The sequence below is a fragment of the Limulus polyphemus genome, unplaced genomic scaffold, assembly GCF_000517525.1.
Source record: "Limulus polyphemus unplaced genomic scaffold, Limulus_polyphemus-2.1.2 Scaffold70, whole genome shotgun sequence".
Lineage (NCBI taxonomy): Eukaryota > Metazoa > Arthropoda > Merostomata > Xiphosura > Limulidae > Limulus > Limulus polyphemus.
Genome location: NW_013665680.1, coordinates 1,275,250 through 1,299,583, shown reverse-complemented (window position 1 = coordinate 1,299,583; position 24,334 = coordinate 1,275,250). Strand labels below are relative to the sequence as shown.

Below are 24,334 nucleotides of genomic sequence, written 5' to 3'. Positions count from 1 at the left end.
TTACTTATATATATATATATATATATATATATACACCCTTGATTTAGACTTTGCCCCCACCCCCCTGGAGAAATTTCTCATGCTCATGGGGGTCATATTTAAAGTTTACTGTGCTTTGATTCTTGGCTGTATTTTCAGTGCAAACTAGAAATATAAAATTCAATGGAAATTTTCAGTTCCAACCATCTCAGCCACATCTTGATAACTGGGAGCCTACACTTGCTGATGTGTGCATTTACTGGCTTGCAGTGAAACATCGCAAATCGAATAGTCTTTGCATAATTATGTCAATTTGGACTTTATAATACTATTTTATATAAATTCAAACTCTGTACTAGTCTTTTTGGTAATATTTAATTATATCATAAATATCATGTATTCGAAAAAGTACAATTTAATAAATATTTTCAGGTGTCTGGTAACTCTTCGTAGGCAACCTGAAATTTGGCAACCCCTCATTATATGAATAGTATTCCTAAATTTTATCATTTTAGAAATATTATGTAGCTGTAACATGAATAAAAACTGCTAAACCTAAGTTTTTATTTTCTTATAATGAAAGCTTTTAAAACAAACCAGCAAACACCACTAGTTTTTCTTAACTTTGAAACCATTAGGTAAAAACGAATGTTATTTTATAATTCTTCTTATACTACTTACTCTGTGTTATTGAAATGTATGTTTCACTTTAATAAGAGTTTTTTGTCTTCCCCCTTTTTAAAGTAAGTTAGGCTAATATTCTTAACTTTGTTTAATGCAAATTGTAGTCTATTACAAGACATTTTTATTAATATAAATAAAATAATGACATTCATCTCCAGAATGTATCTTTATTAGCTCAATGTTTACTATTACAGCTTTATGAGGAGCTATCGATAACTTACAAGTTCAATAATTAAATAATCAGTAGCTCCTGACGAAGCTCTAATAGTGAAATATTGAGATAATAAAGATACATTCTGGAGATAAAGATCATTATTTTATTAAAATTGGTAGAAATGTTAGCAAAATTTGAGGCATTGGTTAATTTTTGGTTTGAACCGTAAATAGTTTCCATAAAATTGTGAGTTTACTTTCATAAACAGATCTGTATGTATGTGTTAATAGAAGTATAATGTTGAATATATAATTTTTTGTTTTCTAATTTAGGGTTACATGCATTATGTATAATGCTGATTTCTTAATTCATTATAGATATCAGAATCCTTTTAATAAATAATATTTGGGTCAGTAAATGGTAGAATGGTGAATAATATTTCCTCAGCTTTTAATCTGCTCACGTTCTGTTTTTGCATAAATGTACTACTTAGAAATGTTCAGTGGAAAATGTGGAAATCTTCAGCAATACCTGTTTAAGCTTTTGTTTTTATTGAGGTGATTATAAAGAAAGATAAAAGTGTGATGGCAATTGAAAGAAGATTTATATTCAGAACTTAACAAAAGCCATTTAAACCCCTGCTTTAAAAAATGTTTCATGTTTAAACTCCAAAATTAAATTGTATTAGCTATAATGAACATTTTTGTAGATTTACCAATCTTTAAAAAATATTAAAATTAGAAAATACAACTATTAAACTGGTGATAAGGTGGAACTTGTGAGAAAGCACTAGAGAACATTTCTGTTGTGGCTATCTTATTGAGACAGCTGAGAAAGGTAAACTCAGTGTGATCGTTAACTTGACTATTAGAATCTGCTAGCGTATAGCTTATGTAAAACATTATGGGGCAAGTACTCCCACCCCCAATCCCTCCAGTTGCATCAACATCTAGCAATATCAAATGTCTATAACCTATTAGGGCATTAAGGTTATGTTACCAGGCTGTTAAATGTACTGTGCTATTGTATGGGTTTCACAAATGACAGGAAGAATTGTAATTAGTTAGATTAACAACTTCTGATATGTAGAAAAGCCAGTGCATTTCAGTAACACTAAGTTCCAACAATGGTTGTTATGTCATGTTGCTTAGCAATTAAAGTGTAATCTAATATTGTTGTTAGTCTGTGTACTGAAAGTATAAAATGAAATGTATAGACAACAAATATGGAAAAATATTTGTTGATTTCTTAATTTAGAGTCTCTGTTGATTAAACAGGTTTGTTTTTTTATAGAAAAAAACGTTGGTGATGTAATAGAAAATAACTTAATTTAGAAATGATTTAAGTTTAAAATTGAATCAATATTTTTACTTTAATGATAAATTTTATGCACTTGGCTTTAGGCTAGGTGATCCCGACCTATGTGTACTTTAGGCTTATTTTACTAACACTCACTACACTTATAAGGTTTCATGGCACACACTCATGGCCCTCTTGCACCCCAATCAGTAAAATTTTAATGGGCAGATAGCAATCGGACTATTCTATTTGGGATAAATGCATTTTCAAGAAATCAAGTATGATGTGACATGTCGCACACTGGCTTTTATGTAAGTTAGATAAGGCTTAGAAAAATGGTACTATAGTGATGTTTTTAGGCTGTAAGAGAACTAAATGATTTTATGTGTTTAATGAAAGCTTACAAAACAACATCTCTTTCTTTTAGTTTAGTGGGGAAGAGAATAGTTCACAATTAATCATCCAGTATGTTTTGTTGAATCTATGTTTTGAGACAAGATCAAAAAAATAAATTATTTTTTATCATTCTGATCAATTTAGACTATGACAGATGTGGTTGGTAACCCTGAAGAGGAACGAAGATCTGACTTTTACTACCAACCCTGGGCTCAGGAAGCTGTGTGCAGGTACTTCTATGGAAAGGTGCAACAACGTAGAGCAGAGCTGGAACAAGCCTTGGGAATTCGTAACACATAACTGGTTCTAATTATACTTTTCCAGCAAAACTTTACTTGATAACTTGGGAAATGATGAATACCGAGTTTTTGTTCTGTCTAAGTATACATGCATATTTAGTGTAACATGATGTATTATGTTCATTAAATGAAATTAGGAACATAATTCTCTGTTCTTGTGATTAACTGTGGTCCGTAATATTTAGGTTGTGTTACATGTTCTACTATCCTTACCACTGTCATCAAGGTTGTTAGCCAATTATATTTTATTTTAATAAACATTTAAGCTCAGTGTGTATATTTCTATCTTATATGTGTACAATAAGAAACAGTTTATTATACATGATAAGCCATAGCAATCCCTCCTACTCATAAGATTGCTAAAGGTACTAACCAAGTTGTATGTATTTTTTGTACCTTTATAAAAGGATTTTCGGCATGCATGTACTCCTATTAACAGCAGTACACACTTTGAATATTTGTAATATTACACTGATTCAGTGATCGTGTAAGTACAGTGTAATCATAAAGGAAGACTTATTGTTTTATGTCTAGTTTTGTTTTCTTTTATTGTGGATTTGCTATATCCCACCCTGCATACGATAGTTACTTATTGCAGTTACTGAATAAGTAAATTTCAACTGTAAGCAACCTTTATAAAAACGTAATTAAATTACGAGAAATACGACTCTACTTGCAATACACATGCAAAATTATGAAGTCAGTTTTCATAACTCCAGTCTTTATATTTTATGTTTATTGTCATTCACATGTGACTGTTCAGACACGACATTGGGTGGAATCTTGTCAATTGTATTTAGAAGGCATTCTAAAGTCATACAGTGATACAGAAGATTAGGTATATTGTGCTCGCTACTATGGTGTGTTATTAATACTCGCACTGCCTAGTTTTGTTAACTGGTACCAATGTTTTTAGTAAAACATTTTACAGAATATGAGCCAAATTAACCCATAATCTTGGAAATTACTGGAAAAGACCTAGTGACCTTTCATAATGTATGTATAAAAAATAAATTACTTAGATAAAAAAAACTACACTTCCAATTGAATCCATCAAAACAAAGTTTCACTTGATGAGAAACCAATAAGTTTTTATCGTTAAATAAAATAATATTTTGATGAAACTTAACTGAATTTGAACAGAATAATATATCTACTGCTTTATCTTTTCTGGAAAACTTAAATGTATCTGCATGTAGTACTTATATTTAAGGGTTGATAATCCTACTAAAAGGTAGTGGCTCTGTTTAATTTGTGGAAATCATATAACATTTATTAATAACTAGTTCTTATAACACACACGGAGAGGCGTGGATCTATTATCCATTTCGATATAAATATTTTGCATACAGGCTGAGGTAATTCCAATTAATTAAAACATGATTAAGTCATGAATACATGTTATGTATAATGGAATACATATTAATTGAATCTCAGAAACAGAAATAAAATTTTTCTTCATGATTGGCATAGCCAAAGAGAGAAGTGAAAACTGAAAGCTGCAGCGTGGGGTGATTTAACTTACTTGTTCAAAGCATCTGCTGATCTCAGAAGAATTATGTAAAATATACTCATAAAATATCAACTATTCAAACGTGAGCTTAGCCTAGTGGTCCAAGATTTACACCGATATTACATCAGCTAAGTTCCACAATATCAACTGTGGTTGAATTATAACAATGACAGTCATTCAGTTCATCAAAGACTTACTGTCGCTTGCTGCTGACAGGCTGCTTTTCCTTGGTTAGTACGTAATTCAAAATTACAGACGGCTGTATCTGATCCCTAGGGTCTTTGACCCTACCGTTTAGCTCATGTATTTGTAATATTTATTGTCCTTCGGTGGCAAACTAAAGATTAAAATGACAAAATTGAGGGTCCAATCCCTGCATTGAATACAATTCGGACAGCCCAAGTGAATTGTAATATTCAATAATGCAGTCGAATCTAGGTTTTGCACTGTACGTTATATTTTTATTCAACTAAGTTAGTTGTAATTGGAATATTTTTCTAAACAACTTCATAAACTAATAAATAGCACTGTATAGTCAACCTTTATATAATAAAAGTATCTTCATTTGTTTCTACTTATTTTACTAATCTGAATGCAATGTGTTTTATACCCTAATAGTTTATTACCGCGTTTGAATCTTTTCGGCAATGTGTTAGTGATAATTTAATACTTTAATTTCAGCAACATAGATGGCAGCAGCAGTGAAGTGTAGATGTGATTACGTCAGAACCAAGAAATTTGAAGAAATATCAAATATCCATATACTTTCTAGTGAACTTTATCTAAAACCACCCCCAAAACACATATATAATTACTTTTAATTAATGTCTGCCTTCATCACATATGTTAAAACCCAAAATAATTTAGTTGAAAGTGTGGTACATAATAACACAGACAACCAATCAGAAATACTGAAAAAATAAAAACAGGAACATGATTCTGTATTAGAATTTTCAATCGTACTTAACACGTGGGTTCTGACATATACAAAAATTAACTTCATGATGGAGTTGTTTATTTACTTATGCGGAAAGTGTAAATCACTCTACGATCAATCTAAAAAAAAAAATTGCAAGATTTATAATTTCCTGCAACTTACGAATCACCTTTGTTGTTTTTGCTTTATTTATTTTATATTTTCGTGCATCTGTAATGTCTTATTGGAAAGTAATATCGTGTTTTTAAGGCTTATTCTTAACTGAGTTTATAGATGCTAAATGAAAGTAAAGGTGTCATATGGAGATAAATTTACTTATTGATCTGAAGAAAAAAAAATCGTAGTGAAGATTCAAGTATGAGATGAAGTTTGTAAATTAATGATTAAGTTCTAAATCTTTATTTTACTCCAAACATAAGGTTACGAAGGTCTCTTCTGTACAGTATTATTGTACTACAGTCACTGCACTGAGACTAAACGAACAGCTTGGTTTAAACAACATTATCATAATGAACACTTTACGAAACTAAACCTAGAATTTATGCATTCAAAATAAACCCTTCATAACATAATATTAATCCAAAATCAAAACAGTCAATTTCTACGATGTACGCACTAACCCTAAAAACAATTATATTATCGTGTCACTCCCCCTTACACAACAGTGAAATGTTTTAATCTACACACAGTTCGGATATTTCACTATCGTTAAATTAAGTATTTCAAACGGGACTAATTGTTTAAAAACAAGCTGCGCTTTACTTTATACAAAATGTTCTAACGCCATGTGATTACCAAACCTGTTATATATTATATTAAAATATTTACATGGCGAAAACAACTGAAACAAAGTCGCGGTGGAATGGTATGTATCAGAACTACATTTTGACATTGTCATTTTGGAGGTAGTATGTGTGATACCAGCAAATATTGAGAAGGATATGTGACAGCCCTTTCGAAAGTAAAATAATAATGAAGCAAGATTATAAAAACGGATTCATTAACTGCATTAAAAAACAAAGTAATATGGACCCACTTTCATACAAATCTACACAAAGCCATTCCTACTTTTGAATAAATATAGTAGAGGGTTTGTTTGGAATTAAGCACAAAGCTACACAGTGCGCTATCTGTGCTCTGCCCACCACGGGTATCGAAATCCGGTTTCTAGCGTTGTAAATCCGCAGACATACCGCTGTGCCACTGGGGGGGGGGCAGACTAGAGGGAAAACAATTAGTCAATGCCAACCAGTACTAAATCTTTGGTTAGCCCATGTAATGGAGTTTAACCATCATCTTTATAACGCATCCACGGCTCATAAAGAGCGGAGCTGTCTGCTGTGTCCACCATGGAGAATCGAACCCTGAATTTTAGCGCTTTAAGTCCGTAAACTTATCGCTGTTCGGGCCGGGAGATCGATAAGGGGAGGCAACCAACAGAATCGCAGCTCCGCAGTCCGACACGTTAACGATTAGGCGCTTTCGGCCCAACTTTTAATCTAATAAAATGCAGTTTTTTGTTACGCGAGTTCATATAGTGGGAAAGAAGATTTTTACAACAACAAAACGTTAAGACACTAAGAAACGCGTGCGAAGCAAATATTAGATAAAAAACACGCACACTAATAATCGCGCTACATTACTATCCAATAAATGTTTGAAAAAGTTTCACGAATGTTGTACAAAAATTAAATTTTCATACAGATTATTTTTTGACGTTGATTATACGCGTTTAAAAGATTTGATAAGCTGCTCAGTTCAGAAACATTTAGCCGAGCTTGTTAACTACTTGAAAAACGTAATTTGATATTTCCCAACTATTTTATCATTTTATGATTAAATACATAATCGGGTATAGGATAACACAGTAAAATAATATCTTGCTAATAGACTTTCATCAATAATAACGCTCATAGGAGTGAAGATTGAATCTGACAGAGAGCCTTTTGCTAAATTTTGAATTCTAAGGATACCGTCTACGCAAACAATAGCTACACCCATTACGTTGAACTGTTAAACAAAATAGCTGACGACTTGCAAGATAGCACGTGCTATTCGTAATTTTAAGAAAGCCACTTTATTGGCCAAATAATTACATCCATTAACGTCATATTTCAATTAATCTTGACAAAATAATTATACTAAAAGCTACAGAGACCTTACGTTCAGCATAGAATTTCATCAGCTAAATATGGGGTAAGAGGGAATGTTACATTGTCAGTATAAGTGTAGATATACTAAATGTTGCAATATGGAGATTCCATAAGAAAATTAAACTAATAAATGGTGTTCATCGAAAGCTGAATAGCCACCAACATCTTTAAAGAATAATTACAACGATACTCTGCTGCCGGTGGGTTAGTGATGAGGATAAGGGCTTGCAATGCTAAAATCCGGGGTTTCGATTTCCCGCAGTGGACAGAGCGCAGATAATCCATTGTATAACTTTGCGCTAAAACAAATACAACTATAAATATTGTTCCGCCAGGACAGAAGAGTGCAAAATAAGAAGAAAAACAAAAAGGTTTTCAAAAGATGTAGGGAAGTCTCCAATAAATATTATATAACTAATTTCTAGAAGAGTATAGTTACTAATTTGAAAAGTAGATCTTTGGTGCATAATGGACCTTGTTTTTTTTATCACTCATTCTCCTGTTTCTTTGTATTCTGCTTCATTTATACAGTGCATATTTTATTGTCTTTTAGTCACAGTAGCTATGAAGCAGTATTTGTTTATATTAAACTTTCTGTGTGTTTATTTGTTCGCGCAAAGTAACACAAGAACTATCTGCACCAGACTTTCCTAATTTTTAACTTGCAGATTAGAGGGAAGGCAGTTAGTCAACAGCACTACAAATTCTTGATTAGTTGGATTTGCTGGCCACTCTTATAACTTATCCACACTCCTTAAATGCAAAGCGCGTTTTCTTTGCATGACGCGAACCATGGACCCTCGAATCCCCAGTTCGGCATACTAATACCAAAGCACGCCCAGCTCATTTATATACGCAAGTGGAAGTTTCTTTTCACCATATTGCACTCTAATTATAGATATGTGGAGGATAAACTGTGCTGCTCTTATTGAACATCATATAATATTTCCAAGAAGAAAACACCAAATTAATGAAAGAGTAAACTTTACAGCACTTAAACCCAATCTAAATTATAAGAGTACTTCGGTAACATCAACGCTTGTTTTAGCTATCGAAATCCTACACGAACGAATTTTGGAAACAGCATTTTTTTTATAACTCAATTTGAAAAGTCAACAAAAACAGATAAACGACATAAATGGCCTAATCATAAATATATGTTATAAATTTTGGATCCTAAAAAGTTTTCTTTATAATTACTTTAAAAACTCCTTTGTTGTAAAACGTATGACATGTCCTTCGTACATAACATTTAATCAAATAAATAAATAATTTTGGTCTTCTAAAGTAGCCAACATGTTGTGACTACAGTATCAATATAAGTTAAAAACTATTTACGAAGTATATCATTGGCTAAGGATTTATCATTGATAGGAAATGTTTAATGATATTCTGTTTACGCTTAATGAAGTAAACACTGACTTCAAGCATCTCTTTTGGGGCGCTATACTCAGTGAAGACGAAGACTGCATCACTCATGAGCCCAACATTTCAAAAACGAGAATTCATGTTTAATAGCTTAAAATTTACTTCCAACAGTTATTAGCTTGATAATTGTGACTCGTAATTTTTGGAAAAGTGATTAGGCTTAACGAATTTTATTGATTCGACATCGGTGCACATTTTACATCACAACAGTTATTGTTTTGAGTTACTAATTAAATCGATGAGAATGATGAACATGGAAAGTGTTAAACATTTATTAGGAGCTGTAAGTTGAAAGCAGTGTTATGAATCTTATAACTCAAAATGTTTGCTAAATTTTTACTCAACCATAATCTAATAATAATAAACTAAGCAATATTTTCATATATAATAATGCACACGTTTAAATAAATGAAGATAAGGTAACTGGGCTTATTTGAATGCCATTACAAAGCTTGCATAAGAAAAATATAAAAATCTGTGTTTTATTGCACATAGCTCCCTTCCCACCCACACCCCAGTGGCTCAGCGGTAACTCTATAGGCTTATTACTAAAAGGATTTCTATACCCGCGATGGACACAGCACAAATAACCCATTGTATAGCTTTGTGTTTAACTACAAATAAACCATTGGTACAAGGTTCACCAGTTGTTATTTCACTGCAATGAATTATTAAATAAATGAACTAAGAACTTCTTTTCTTTTTTTCAAAAGTGGAAAATTTCATACTTCAATACCGTTCTCATTATAAAGACTTAAATGCACAATCTCAAACTTCGAAAGTTAATTGTTTATAATGGCTTTTTTTCGTGAAATTTAACGAAGCTAGTTTTCATTTTACATTTATTACAACTTTCATTATTTCAATACACATCGAAACCTACAGAAGATGCAAACTTTTTTTTTAATTAAGACCATTTTAATGAAGTAAGTTAACTGTTGATGATCTCGAGTAGTTTGTGCTTATAAAAAACTTCAAGTCAGCTCGTAAAACAAATTAAATTAACTACAAATTTATCTTCGCTCTTATTTGCTTTTAGGTTAAGTCTTTAGACATTACATACTTGATTATTATGCTACTATAATAGTGGATGATATTTATTTGCTCTTGACTTACACTCATGTAGCAAATCTTAATGATAAGTACTATGGATCTCGAACAAACGCTTCTGTCTGTCAAATTTGAACTCTGTTAATCACATAGTGTAATTTCTTGGATTTTTTCCAAACATTAGTACTTTTTTGTTTTTACTGAGAAGCATTGAATTATATTGATTTAATCACCTCGCTTTTGCAGTTTTCTCCTGCTTCACACTACTACAGTATATTGGCAGTAAGCATTGTTTACTGGCCGATTATCTGCAATCCGATTACACTTCATCTTTATTATTGTACTTATTGTTTACTAAGTCACTATTCATAGATTCGATCTATGTCATAAACAAAAATATTTTCCAAAAAGTTGTAAACTAATACCTCGCAGTTTGGTCTCATTTAATTCCAACACAAGGCCCGACTATCCCTGGTCACTGTATATAGTTCGAGTCCTGGTCTTAAAAACACTCATATTTCCTTTCCTCACTGTAATGACAGCATTCGCTCAGATTTATAGTAATATAGTTTTTGACAAATAAAATATATTAAGGTTTACAGTACGCGAACAATTGTAAGCACCCTACTTATTCCCTTGCTAAGCAATTAACTAGTGTGGTAGCTGGCATTGTTTTAACCCCGCACTCATAAAAACACCAAAAGTTAAATATAATTGATAACAAATTTTTTTCTAAGCTCAAATTCAGTTATTAGTAATATGGTGAAGTGTTTTGTACTATTTTTAACCGATAAAAACAAAATTCCTTCGAACTCATAAGACTGGCATCGTGCTAACACTTAAATTATTATTTTTGTTTTATCAGGAATCACTAAAAGTTTAAATAACATTATCAGTTGATAATGAAAAGTGTCCACTGAACTGTTCTTAGTGGACAAGAGAAAGAAACGTGTCACCACCATGACCATTTATAACAGAACTGATATTATCAGAAACATAGTCCATATACATGGACTCACTTTTGTGGCCCAAAGACACATTCTTCCAAGAAAGCTCATCATCATAACTATTGTCGTCATCTTCAACATTCATTTCCACCGACTCATCATCGCTACCACTGCTGCTTTCCTCGCTGCATTCACTACCAGGACCACAGGCTCTCGAAATGACGTTTCTCTTGGTAAAAAGGATTGTTTTACTACTGTCAGGGAATAAATTACCCGTGACCTCGACAACGTAATGTTCCATAATCTGATGCATGGAGTCATCACATCTGGCTGACGAAATGCATTTATGTACGAAGCATCCAGTGCTTGGCAAACTCTGAAGTGTCTTGCCTGTTACATTAACAAGATGACTCCTTTTATGACTCTGAGCCATTTTCTCAGGAAAGTCATAAAAAGACTTAATTTCACTATTGCACGAAGGTAACTGCGTCACATTTGTGTGGTATTTCTCATTAAAAATACTTGTCTCTGGCATATCTAGAAAATGTATCTGGTCTGCTTGAAACAATTGTTTTTCACGCTGTTCAGCATTTAGCTGGCCAGAGAGTCTACAGCGTGTTTTATTCCAAATGTTTTTGAAAGGGTCTCTGCCACTAATCAGATAAGATGTTTTTAGACGCTGCTGTTTATTCGACTTGTATTCTTTGAAGCAATGCTTTGATACATTTTTGTATTCTCTCAAAGTTATGGGGAAAACTTTAGTTTTTTTTAATTTTTGGCGGGAAGCTTTTTCCGAATAGTTTCCTTTATTCACGTGACAGTTTTGTTCCAAATATTTATAGTTGTCATGCTTTTTGTTCCCATTTAATTTGTTATTGTTGTCTTTTTCTGGAAAACGTTTTTCTTTATTACTTTTAATTTTAGGAAAACAACCGTACGAAAGGACTATATACGAAGGTGACTGAATAACTTTAGGAAAAGGTTGAAATTGTTTAATAGTTTTTTTGAGTTGCTTTCGTGTGCCATTTGAAATGTTCAGTAAACTGAGTTCTTGAGATTTGGATAATTCGTCAAAGAAACAGGAAAGGTTGTAAGAGGATAAAGGGTTGTTTAGAATCGTGTCTGTTACTGAAGGGTTTGCAACACTGCAATGCCATATAATAGAAGATGAGATGCCTGAGAAAAAACGACGAATTTCAATTTCGTTTACAGATTCCGCTAGTTTTCGTTGAACTGTTGATTCAGGAGTTGAACATGTCTCTTGTCCTTCAGATGAGGGCGTGAATAATACAAAACTTAAATAGATAAGATATTGGGAATTATTTTTATTTTGATTAAGTAATGTTGCTAGACTATAGGTGCAACAACTATGACCACAAAGTATTTGTGGATCACAATATTCCAGGGATAGAGAATTCCGAACGTTGTTTAAACAGTCATCTAAAGTGCATCTAAGTGATTTAGATAAATATATAATTTCCGAAAACGGAAATGCATGTCTAAGTTTCGAAGAACCGCTGATACGTAATAAATAAGATGATTTAACAGTGTAAGTTTCCTGAGCAGATTGGCGTAAAAACAAATTCTGCTGTGATAAAGCGACTGACAAGCAGTGGGATATTACTTCATCCACTGGTTTTAGCTTGTCGTCTGTTTCGACTTTTCTGGTCTTTGGAGTTGTGTTCCCACTATTGTTCGACATGCTTCCCCAACCACTGTTTTGCGCACTGTCAGGGCTAAACATCTGTAAGGCTGAGGAATCCTCATTCTGCTTCTCTCCATCCACAGATGGTTCGGATTGTTCTGGGGACATTCGTGAATTCCGTGGAGGCGATTGTTCTTCAGACGATTTTCTACCAACTAGGAAATAAGTAGTCATCTCTCCTTTTCCTTTCACGTTCACACAACCTCTGCATTGGAATACGTATGGATAATTTTTCAGTAGAAAGTAGATATCTTCAGTAACCTGAACAATAAACCAAAACACATTAAAACGTGAACTTAAACTTTTTAGGATTTAAGAACTAGATCTACCACAATCTGTCTATGTAAATTTCATTAGGACCCCTTATTCAAACCAATTTCAGCCATTCGATGTTCAAACGTATGACATGTCCTACAAAACTATATTTTTCAAACTATTTAAAAGCAATAATATGCATGAACACCAGAAGTATAATTTCAAAATAACTGAAATTAATTAATATGTCCACTTAATTTGCAACAACGTAAACACAAACTTAACCTAGATTATATAAACTAACATCTCGAAATTATGCTGCTCAAAATATAAATGGATGATTAGAGTTTGCCCTTATTCTAGCTACAACAAGGCACAACAACTATTAGATAATGTCAATGACATCCAAGAGTTAAATTTTTTGAAGAACAAGCGTTAGATGACCAATAATGTAATGTGATATACACATTTCAGCTACATATAAAAGCCAAGAAACGCTGTGTTCACAATTAGAAGTTTAAACAATAGCACATCCTGCAAAATGATTCATATTCATAGTGAAACTAACAGCATCCAAATAAAGATATTTAGACGTTTCCAAGAGATGATGGCATCAGGTTAGCTAGAAGCTAGTTAAACACATCAAATCATTTTAGGGTGGTTAAAGCTTCACATATTGTAGTTAGCAGGATGTGGACCCACTTTCAGACCATCGATTCAGTAGCCCTGAATCCTGGATTGTGTAGACCATTGTCGAAATCCCTGCAATACGACTGATGTTTGACAACATGGGCTCGAATCAAAAGAGGACTTCCGCTTCCTTATTGAATCAACAACTTAGAGCAAAAAGTGTGCAACAAATGAGCCTGTAAACAGTTGAAACAGGTTATATAAAGGTTGACGTCTGTGCGACAAACAAGCCTGTTAAAAAAGGTTATATAAAGGTTGACGTGGTTCACCTAACTCACCACTACCTTTCTTCAATAGCGTCAAGAACACATGGATGAGTCAAGTGACATGTGCACGAATGTCTTGCTCACAGATAGACCAGATACGAGATTATATGGATTCAGAGAGTGCACTGAACAAAATTCAGTCTCGCTTTTACGGATGAAAATGTGTTTATGGCGATAGTGGCATGCTTGTTTTTTTGCAGGGATCAGTATCAGGGACGTTTCTGATCTTTATGTGATACAATATGGCACAATGAATGTCATGCGATATAATGTGCAGTCCTACAGTAATTAGTGTTGCCATAAGATGGTGTAACTGGTCAGAACCTTCTTCTAATGGATGATAACACGCATCCCTACAGTGCTCATGTGTTTAACAACTGTATGGAAGAAGAACGTATCGCAAAAATGGTTTGGTTATTACGCTTAATGAACTTGAATTTGATTGAACACGTACTAGATGCTCTAGGAAGACGCTTGGCACGCGATTTAACTCCAAGCATTGATAATGAACTGGAAGCAAATCTGATGGAAGAGTGAGCCATCTCATCGAAACATCTTATTGATTCACTCATTTTCAGTTTGCTATGTCGACGTATGACTTGCATTAGTGTCTCTGGTACACTAAAACAAACAGTTTCCAATAATTGTTTTGGCTGCAAAGTTTGTAATACCAAATAAGTAATTATGGAGATGGACTCCAACAGTAGACATCTGCGTATTAAATCACATGATTGATCACCAGATATTTGTTTTGTATAACAAATAGCACAGGGATGCCATTAATATTGTTTAATAAAAGTATATAACTTCTCATAGCTATGATATGAAGGACTCTGACACTATCTTTTAATTATTTAGAGCAGTGTATTTTAAGCTATGCTCTATCCCTTCCATTGGCATATACTTAACATGCTACACACGAAAACTAAATTAATATTTCATTACTAAATATAATTAATAATTTCTTTGGAAAACAGTAGTAATTTAAGGTTATTCACATTTTACATACGCTTATACGTTTTGTTTTCATAATTTTACAAAATACAAAACTATTTGAAAACACTTAAGTCCAGTAATTAGTCTCTTTGTTGAAATTACCAGAAACATGGGTTTCCTTAAAACAGCCCCCCCCCCCCAGTGGCACAGCGGTATGGATGCGGACTTAAAACGTTACAATCCGGGTTTCGATATCCGTGGTGGGCAGAGCACAAATAGTCCATTGTGTAGCTTTGTGTTTAATTTCAAACAAAACAAACAAATCCTTCGCTCGTGTCACTGCAAATTGTAAACAATCTCTCGCACAAGATGACCGAAATGTGATTTTTCATTCTCACATTTTTAAAGTTGGTTTATTTTAGCAGGAAATGTGCAAAATCTTTAACAAAAAAAAATTAGGTGCAATTTTTAAACAATCAATAAAATCCTTTTATGCCCAATAGCTCGCAATAACTTAACTCACGCTCTTACGTTACACACAACATATGAACTGAACATCTAATATATCGGGATATACACGCATCTTAAATACTTAAGGTATTCTTATAATTTAATATAGTCTTGTTTTATTTACACTGTTTAATTTTTGTAATTATAGAGTGCGCAATGCTGTGAAGTAACCCTGTTTTGTTGAATATCAAAAACAAACCTGTGTCGATTAGACCAAAAAAAAAAAAGATTTGATATGACGTATTGTTGGCATGAATATTCACATCAGCGCTAAATTTGTTTGCCAATGAAGTAGCTCAAAATGTGTCAGTAGAGACATAACAACACATCTTTAAAGTAGTCTTCTTCAGCAATGTTGGAGCAGAAAAGCGATGTTAAAATCTGTTTTTCTTTTTCGAGAATACCCCATTATGGTTTGGTTAGCCTAAGATCTGGCGATTGGCCAGACTAGGTATACAGAACAATTAGAGAGTGGCTATAGATGTATCATAATCAAGGTTCCATAACCAACAGGATGAAAGTTTTACATTATAAGGTGAAACTGGTCTCTTAATTTTCAGATTAATGACCGGTTCATGCCCATATCAACAAAATGAAGCCCACCTTCTGTTAAATGTACAGTTGGAACCAAATATTCGAGATGTCAGTTTCTTAGGACACTAACATGAAATTTGCCACTGTTCCCGAAACGGCAATTTCTGATTACCTCCACATTGTATAAGTAAACCCGGAGTAGTGAATGGGTTATGTGAAGCAAGTCTGGAGAAATGATTGAGTTCATAGCTTTGTCTGCTTGGTTATTGGCTTCTAATATTCAAAATTAAGCATATTTCGGGTGCTGTTCAGTTGTCCTTTTCTTATACATAACTATTTATTTTAATGTGCAGCGGTCCGGTTCACACATTATGGTCTTCCTGTTACTTTTGTTTTTTGCACAGTTAGATGCAGCTCATGCTGACATTACATTAGAAACTGTTGCCTTGATGTATTGTTTCACAAAGAGATATAAAAGATATTAAGGAATTTTTTACTAACAAAAGTCTTTTCAATAGGCATTATAAAACAAGTTTGTTATTTGTTTGTTTTGTTTTTCGCCCATAGTTACACGAGGGCTATCTGCGCTAGCCATCCTTAACTTAGCAGTGTAAGACTAGAGGAAAGGCAGCTAGTCATCACCACCCAGCGCCAACTCTTGGGCTACTCTTTTACCAACGAATAGTGGGATTGGCCGTCACATTGTAACGCCCACACGGCTGAAAGGGCGAACATGTGTGACAGGGATTCGAACCCGTGACCCAGAGATTGCGAGTTGAGCGCCCTAACCATCTGGCCATGCCGAACCTATAAAACAATATGAGTTTTTCTACCTATGTAACTGGAATGTAGCAAACTATAAAAAAAAAGTCTTTAGTTCTCCAATATACTAGAAAACAGGCTGTATTGATTAGAAATCAGTTAAGCAAGCTATGTAATCGAGCATACCCTCAAGTGAAGTTGCGATATGTTTTTAAGTTTGTATGCAGTGTTTTTCAGGCATAAGGATCGCATACCTACTTTTAAATCTTTTAATGAGGTATTTGAATATAAATGTCCTAAATATTTTCTAGGTTATATTGGTTACACCATTAGCTAGTTAACAGTTCGAATATAATAGCATGATAATTTAAGATCTACATCATTTTTCAAGTGTCAAAAACATTTGTTCAATGACTGTAATGAACCTATAAGTAGAGAACAATTTAATATCCTCGTCAGGGACAACAGTGAACAAGACCTGCGAATAAGGGATTATTAGAGTTAAACCGAACTTGAATGAGCAAAACAATACGGTTCGTTTATTGCTAGCGATGTGTTAATTTTTGTTAAACTTGGTATGATGACTTATAATATTCACATATCAGGTAAAATGTTGTAAACAAAATCATTGACCAAATCCATATTATTATAACAATTCTTCATCCTTGCTACTGCGCAGAGCAGAGGGGCCAGAACTTTTTTTTTTTTTGACAAACCAGTTACATCGTTTATAGAGAGGAAAAATGCTTGGCCGAAACAATAACTTTTTATCAAGAAGATTTTTGTGAATAAATACTTGATGTTCACTAGTTTCTTCAATCATTTACCGATAGTAAACAAATGATTGTAATTATAGGTCCAATCATCTAGTTATACCTTTATGATGAAAGTTATTAATGAAAAATGATCCACTTTAAAATGTGGCTCCTATATTTTGCCATGTGTGAGTGTATATCTAAATCTGTAAAAGCTAAATTTATCAATACAAACAAACATATATTACTCCTTATTTTTAACATTTATTACTACCTGAGTGTGATTTGGTAATCCAGTACTGTCCATCCTACTAGCAACGTTAACAGTGTTACCCCAGATGTCATACTGCGGTTTTCTTGCTCCAATCACTCCGGCTACTACAGGTCCTACATTAATACCTAAGAAGGAAAACGTACATTTCCTCATAAATTACTTAAGAAGCATTAATTCCTCATGAGAACTACACGTCTTTCAACAAGAAGTACATACCTTTCAAAATGAGCTACGTGTGTCCTACAAGAACTGGGTGACTTGTGTCATATATAATATTAATGTTTACCTTTTTACAGAAATTATGACTTTAAAAAGTTGAACAGCTTAGTTTAATTTCCGTTTACTTTGATAGCATTGCTATTTTTTACAGGTAGTTAACTTGGTTTGCCTTTCATGCCTCTGACCAAGAATTCACATGTGATAGTTCCGTGCCTTGATTTATTTGTTGGGTTCTTATATCCAGTGTATAATTTCTATGAGTAATTGCATCTACGTTATGTGATGAGGGCAGGATATTTTGTGCATATTTAATTTGACTGGAAGAACTACAGGATAAAAGACCTTTTCTACAAAGGTAGTTTTGGCGGCAAAAGATTAATTGCGACCTTTGTCTCTTGATTACCAATTTCAAAGACAGTGGATATACCAGTTTCCTTTTGTTGTATAACGAATAGAAAATAAGCAGTATAGAAACTTATAAGCAATTGCATTTTGCCTCTAATTTTAAGTTTTTACTAGATACTCACTTGAAGTATATTTATGTTAATGTTATTAAAGTGGCTTATTTTTTTGAATTTGAGTTACATTTGCTGGACAGACGTCGAAGACCAAAGATACCTTTAATTAAAAAAATTGTAGTATCGTATTCTTGAAGTAAGTTATCTAAAATTCATGGTAAAAAACTTTGGTAGAACATAACAATATTTCTCTTTTCATTTATTAAATAATGTTACTAATTTACTTTTTTTTATTTACAGGCAAATAACGTGTGTTTGTTTGTTTGCTATTAAACATAAAGACACAATAGGCTGTCTGTGCACTACTCACTGCGATCCCAAGGTTTATCGTTGTAAGCTGTGAGACTTACCACTGAGCCACCAGGAGGCCAGGACAGTATTTCTTTCGATCATCACAGAGGAATGATGTCCTTTTAATTGGATATTACCTATGTCTACATTTTTAGTGACGATAATATTAGCTATATTACGACTAGAGTTTATCAATATATAAAATGAAGTATTCGTACTAAATCCTTTTAAAAATTTTCTTGAAAAAATGTTCTAAAGTTTTCATTCAACCGAAATATTTTTCTAGTGCATTTTCAATTTATCACCTTTTATATATATAAACCTAATCATGGCCCGACTATTGCTCCAACAAATGGGTCGAAAGTTCATCAAACATAAATATTCGAATGTGAGGTAAGTCCCAAGGCATTTAAATTTATTAAGATTATTCTATTATTTTACTTCAAATCACACATCAAAAGAAGGAAAAAATATATGACAGCAAGTAAACTTTACCAGAAGTAAACAAACTGTATTTGAATTACTACGGAATTAAAATTTCGGGTTAAATAATTAGATCGTAAGATTATATATTCAAAATTTCCATGTATTTGAATATTATCGTAACTTGCTTTTTATGCCTCATCATAAAACTTTTGCATAACAACTGGGTTACTCACCTACTCGAAGCATAAAATTATTGTAAGAATTTTCGTTTATGTCCGACAGTCTGTCCCTCATTGCAAACACAAGTTCCACTAACGTACTGATGTGCTTGGCTGCTTCGTCATTGTTGTCGTCCTACCATAAAACAATTTTTACAACTTAGAAAACATTAAGGGAAGTATTTATGTTTACGAAATAATATCTTTGACTAAACATAAAATATGTTGTACTATCGTCAATATTGGAAAATACTAATATCTGTAATAAAAGCGATCTTGTATGCAGCGGATAATATATGTAGTGACATATCTTACAACCACATAAGCTCTCTGCAATGTGAATCGATAGCTATCGTAACGATTAGTCGTGTATCCAGAAACAAAGAATATATATAAATAAAGCTAAAACATTTCTATAAGACACCATTTTTTTTTATCGATTTTGTAGCATGATCTATTTAATCATTATCTTTTCTTATATCAAAGTTATTGAAAATATCATTTAAATTTAAAATTAAATATATCAATGATTGTATCAATTAGTTAGTCTTCGAACAGTTTTTTCAGCGTCCACTACGAAGTGGTTATAATACACAAGGAAAACAGTGTAAAGCAAGCATTGAAGTTTACTATAGAACTGGTTACACTTTCCTCTCCTACTGGCTTGTAACGTATCAAATCGTTTTACTTCCCTACGATGTCTAAATTGTTTTACAAAAAAACTGTGTTTACAGTCGAGCAAAATATTGAACATTTGAAATTTATTTCGTCGCAATAAATACTTCTAAACACATGTGGTTTTTAGCCAAGCCCTAGTACATGAAACAGCCAAAACTACCAAAGTTATTATATAAAAAAAAGAAAGATGTTCGTTTCTTCGAAAAGTGAGACAGTACAGTATATATAAAATTGAAAACCTATCACCTAAACTTACTGGAATACGACATTCCGGAAGAAGACCAATCGTAGCCATGTAGGTACTCCCTATAGTCTTGACTTTGTCTATGTTCTTAAATCTCTCATCGTCTAAGAGCTGAAAAAAAAAGTAATCTAAATTCACATTCTTGACACTATAAAACAGTACCTGCACCGTGCAAAAGATTTTGTTTTGGCAAAGTTGCATTACTTTATGGAAAACGCGATAAAAAAGAGAATACTTTATGCTAACGATTGCATCCCCATGTTTGTTGAAATGTAAAATTTCTCAAACTAAGATTGCATACTTGAAACGCACATAGGAAAATATTAAATCTACTTGAGTGACTGCAACATAATGGAAATACGTTTTATTTCCTGTGAAAACACTAAAGTAATTTACTATCTAATTAACTGCAATAAAGAAAGTATATTAATATCCTAACTCGGAAAATGAGACTTTTCTCTACCTATATAGTTACTCGTATTTGCATGAGCATTGGTTGCTTTTGTTTTCTGTTTAGACAACAGCATCTGACGCTAGTTGTTGGGCTACTCTAATAGAATATAGTGGGATTTAACTGTCAATTTTATAACGCAACCAAAGCCTCGTGATTTTGCGGCAATGAAACGCGAATCATTGACCCTCGGATTTACGGTTCTGTATGCTAACCACTAAGCCACAATCAGCTAATAGCAATCACACTTAGAAATATGATGAACTTTATTATGTGTCCATAAAGTGTTAAAAAATATCGAACTATTAGAGTGATTAACAAACAGTTATTGAAAATCTGCCATTCTTGATACGACTTAATTAAATAGTTAAATATAAGGATGCAAAACAAAGTAATATAAAGCCCCTGGTTGGACAGCGGTAGATTCCGGGGTTTGATTTACCGCAGTGAACACAGCAAATGTGTGGTTGCTCTAAAACAAACAAACAAAGTAATATAAATGACAACATATACTAATAAAAAACAATGTAAAGTTTTGCTGTTAAAGTGTTCTTAAATATCATATACCATACGTTAAATATTATATGAAATATTATGTTATGCATTAACTATCTAAACACGATGAAAAAAATCTTCGCAACAATAATTTTCTATCATAAGTCCATGCATTGTTGGAAATTATCAACTCCAGTGTTTAGTAATGACAAAATAAGTATATACATAAATAAAATACTTTTGTATTTTAATATCCTTTTTTATTTCTGATATTGTCCCACTGTGTGACAGCGGTACATTTACGGACTTATAACACTAAAATCCGGAGTTCGATTCCCCGAAGTGGACACAGCAGATAGCCCAATGTGGTTTTGCTCTAAAAAGCAACCAAACAAACAATTTGTGATATTTCTTTTTCTTTGCTACTCACATTTCCGAAAACACTTGTAATGTAATGTCGACCAAATTCTAAGCCTATTATGCACAATAATTTTACTTCCGAATTGAACGTTTAGGCCTAAACAGCATTTAACTGAATACAAGCTTAAAATGTCTGAACTAAGATCGGAGAATATGCTCAATTTGAATTTGAATACAATCTTAATGTAAACCATTTATTCTAATGTTAATAAGTGAAACTTAAAACGCTTATTATACTCTAACACGTTGAGCTGCGAGGCCTAACACAGTAACCAAATACTTTTCCAAGTATATTGTTCAAACCTAGAAACTTGATATACTGGTTTTGTAATTTTGCTTACAGTTCAACGGTTTTACTCTAAACCCCTTGATTTACATTTGAATTTGTTAAAATATTAATAGAAATATTAGAAATAACTCTTGTTTATAGGTATATCAAACGATGGCAAACCAAGTATATCTAGTTAAAGTATGTAGCTTTTATAATACTTGGTGAAACTTGTGCTTCTTATAACTGCCTTGTGCTTGTATTGTATTTTGGATAAGATTTCACTTATTTCTACCTTTCTATGTTCTATAACTAAGTATATGTGTTTATAAACTTATCATTCCTGTATTTAGAATTTGAATCTGAATTTAGATTGTAATCAATTTGGGTAATGTAATAATTTCTATGAGAAGAGCTGCTAAAATTCTATAATAATAATTACAATTAATAATAACAGACTTTATTATGAGTAATAGACAAAGTTCGAAAAGCTTCCATGACTACTCTGCCCAAAGTCATCAGTTGGGTATTCTCGCTGCTAGCAGTGTTTTGTTAAGCCTCGTAGATTGTTAAAACCGCGATAATGGTGGAAACACTCTCAAAGCCTATTCCGGTTTCTACATTTTTATGTACAATCAAATACACTACTTAATTGAGCATTAATCACATTCATATAGAATAGCTTGGTTACTATCCAGCTCCGCAGAACTGAGTATAAACTATAAACATTGGGGTACAGGCGTTCTTCAAATATACACTATACATATTAAGCTATACCAGTGCGGTAAGTATCCAACATTAAGGAAAACTTTCTGTCTGTCCATTGACTCATTCCCTCCTAGACGACTTGACCGATTCAAACCAAGCTTGACGTGCTAACTTAGTAGTCCAAAAGCAAACCAAATTCATGTCAAACATTCCCATTATTGAAAAATAAAAATATTTTATAGAATAACCCTTATATCGTACTGTAGTATCTATTATGCATAGTTGAGTTTGAACAAAACTCACACCACAACAAAATTCTATAAGTCAAAGATTGAAAATACAAATTTCACCATTTTGCGTTATTTCTCATAATAACCAAAATATACAGTAAAAAAATATCCGGCTACAATGCGGAGAATGAAGATATTTCTGCTGTTTAAGTTTCCCGCTCTTTTCTGGTTCACGTCATTTAACGCCCGGTTCATAATCGAGTTAGAATGAGCGCTTAAGCCTAAACTAGAGAAGCATTTCACAATTAAAATATTTTTAGGATATGTCTTACTTCTTAATGTAGAATATAGTTTACTATAGAAGCAAAATTCAAGATTATTATTAAATTTAATGCATTAACTCTACCAAATTCAGACAGTAGAAATCCTGATCACATCTTTACTGTGAAATGGGCTTCTTTGGACAAGAACTGACCCAACTGTTTTGCAATTTCTGCCAAGTTTTTCGATTCGACTGCTACAACTCCTCACTCCCGATCCATTTCCCCTGTTTTACAACAATTTTCTTGGAGAATGAACGCTAATGAAAATCGTCATAGAGATTTTGTTCATTTTTAGCAACTGTTTGCTAGTTTTCTGCGTTCTAAGCACAAACAACAACAACAACACACACACAAAGATGGAGGAGTGTAGTCTCCTTAAAATAACCTACGAAACGTTTAAGTTGAGACACTTAAAGTGCATTATAAGAGCTTGAAAAAGAATTCCATTATAGATTAAGAATATATTTTATTTGTATATCTTCACCGGATCTGTCGGGCTTTCACCAAGGGCAGAGCTTAGTATGCAATTTGCTGATCAAAAAATTAGTCAAATTCCACATCTACCTAATAGTTTATTCGGGACATGAGCTAGTATTTTATATTATATAAGGCAGAGTTATTCATCTGTCTGTATCATGTCTTGACGTCACAAGTTGTTGTGAGGAACTAGCTGAGCCAGTTTTGATGAGGTTTGGAAAAGAAACTCAGACTCAGACAAACTCTCTTAATACCGCGTTTAAATATATAAGTAATCGAACAAAGAGCTCAAGTTTGACAGCCATTTCAACTTTATCCAAAGTTTGTTTGGAGTTTGTTTATTGTACATGAAATAATATATATATATATTACTGATGCTAAGCCATTATCCTAAATAAAATAAACGAATATGATAAACTGTAAAGTATAATAAATGTATGAAGATGGGTAAGAAAAAAAACCACACAGACTTTTAATTAAAATTTAAAAAAAAAGTGATATAAGACTTTAGGAAATAATTCTGTAGCATATAAAATAGTTCCCGAGAAATAAAAATTAAACACTTACCAAAAATGCAAATTTACATATATACAGGTGACTATTTCCTATACTTGTTTAGTTTAACACTGCTATCGTTTTTGAAATACATGTTTAATCTAAATATAATAGTTTCGATATATACCGGAGAACACACCAAACCCAATTAGTTTGAGATACTTAGAGGTTTTATTCTCTTCTCCAGGCCCGGCATGGCCAGGTGGTTAGGGCGCTCGACTCTTAATCTGCGGGTCGCGGGTTCGAATCCCCGTCGCACCAAACATACTCGCCCTTTCAGCTGTGTG

At 32.9% G+C, this 24,334-nt stretch overlaps 1 protein-coding gene and 1 pseudogene across 1 annotated transcript in view; one reads left to right on the top strand and one right to left on the bottom strand.

The window, feature by feature from the left end:
- Positions 1-3,338, top strand: part of LOC106465814 (brahma-associated protein of 60 kDa-like) — a 36,247-nt gene extending 32,909 nt beyond the window's left edge. Inside the window, exon 13 of the mRNA XM_013926053.2 lies at positions 2,657-3,338. Coding sequence (XP_013781507.1) covers positions 2,657-2,812 — 156 coding nt within the window. The 3' untranslated portion in view covers positions 2,813-3,338. The remainder of the gene's footprint in view (positions 1-2,656) is intronic.
- A 3,882-nt stretch (positions 3,339-7,220) lies between these two features.
- The window catches only part of LOC106465784, a 154,667-nt pseudogene continuing 137,553 nt past the window's right edge, over positions 7,221-24,334 (bottom strand).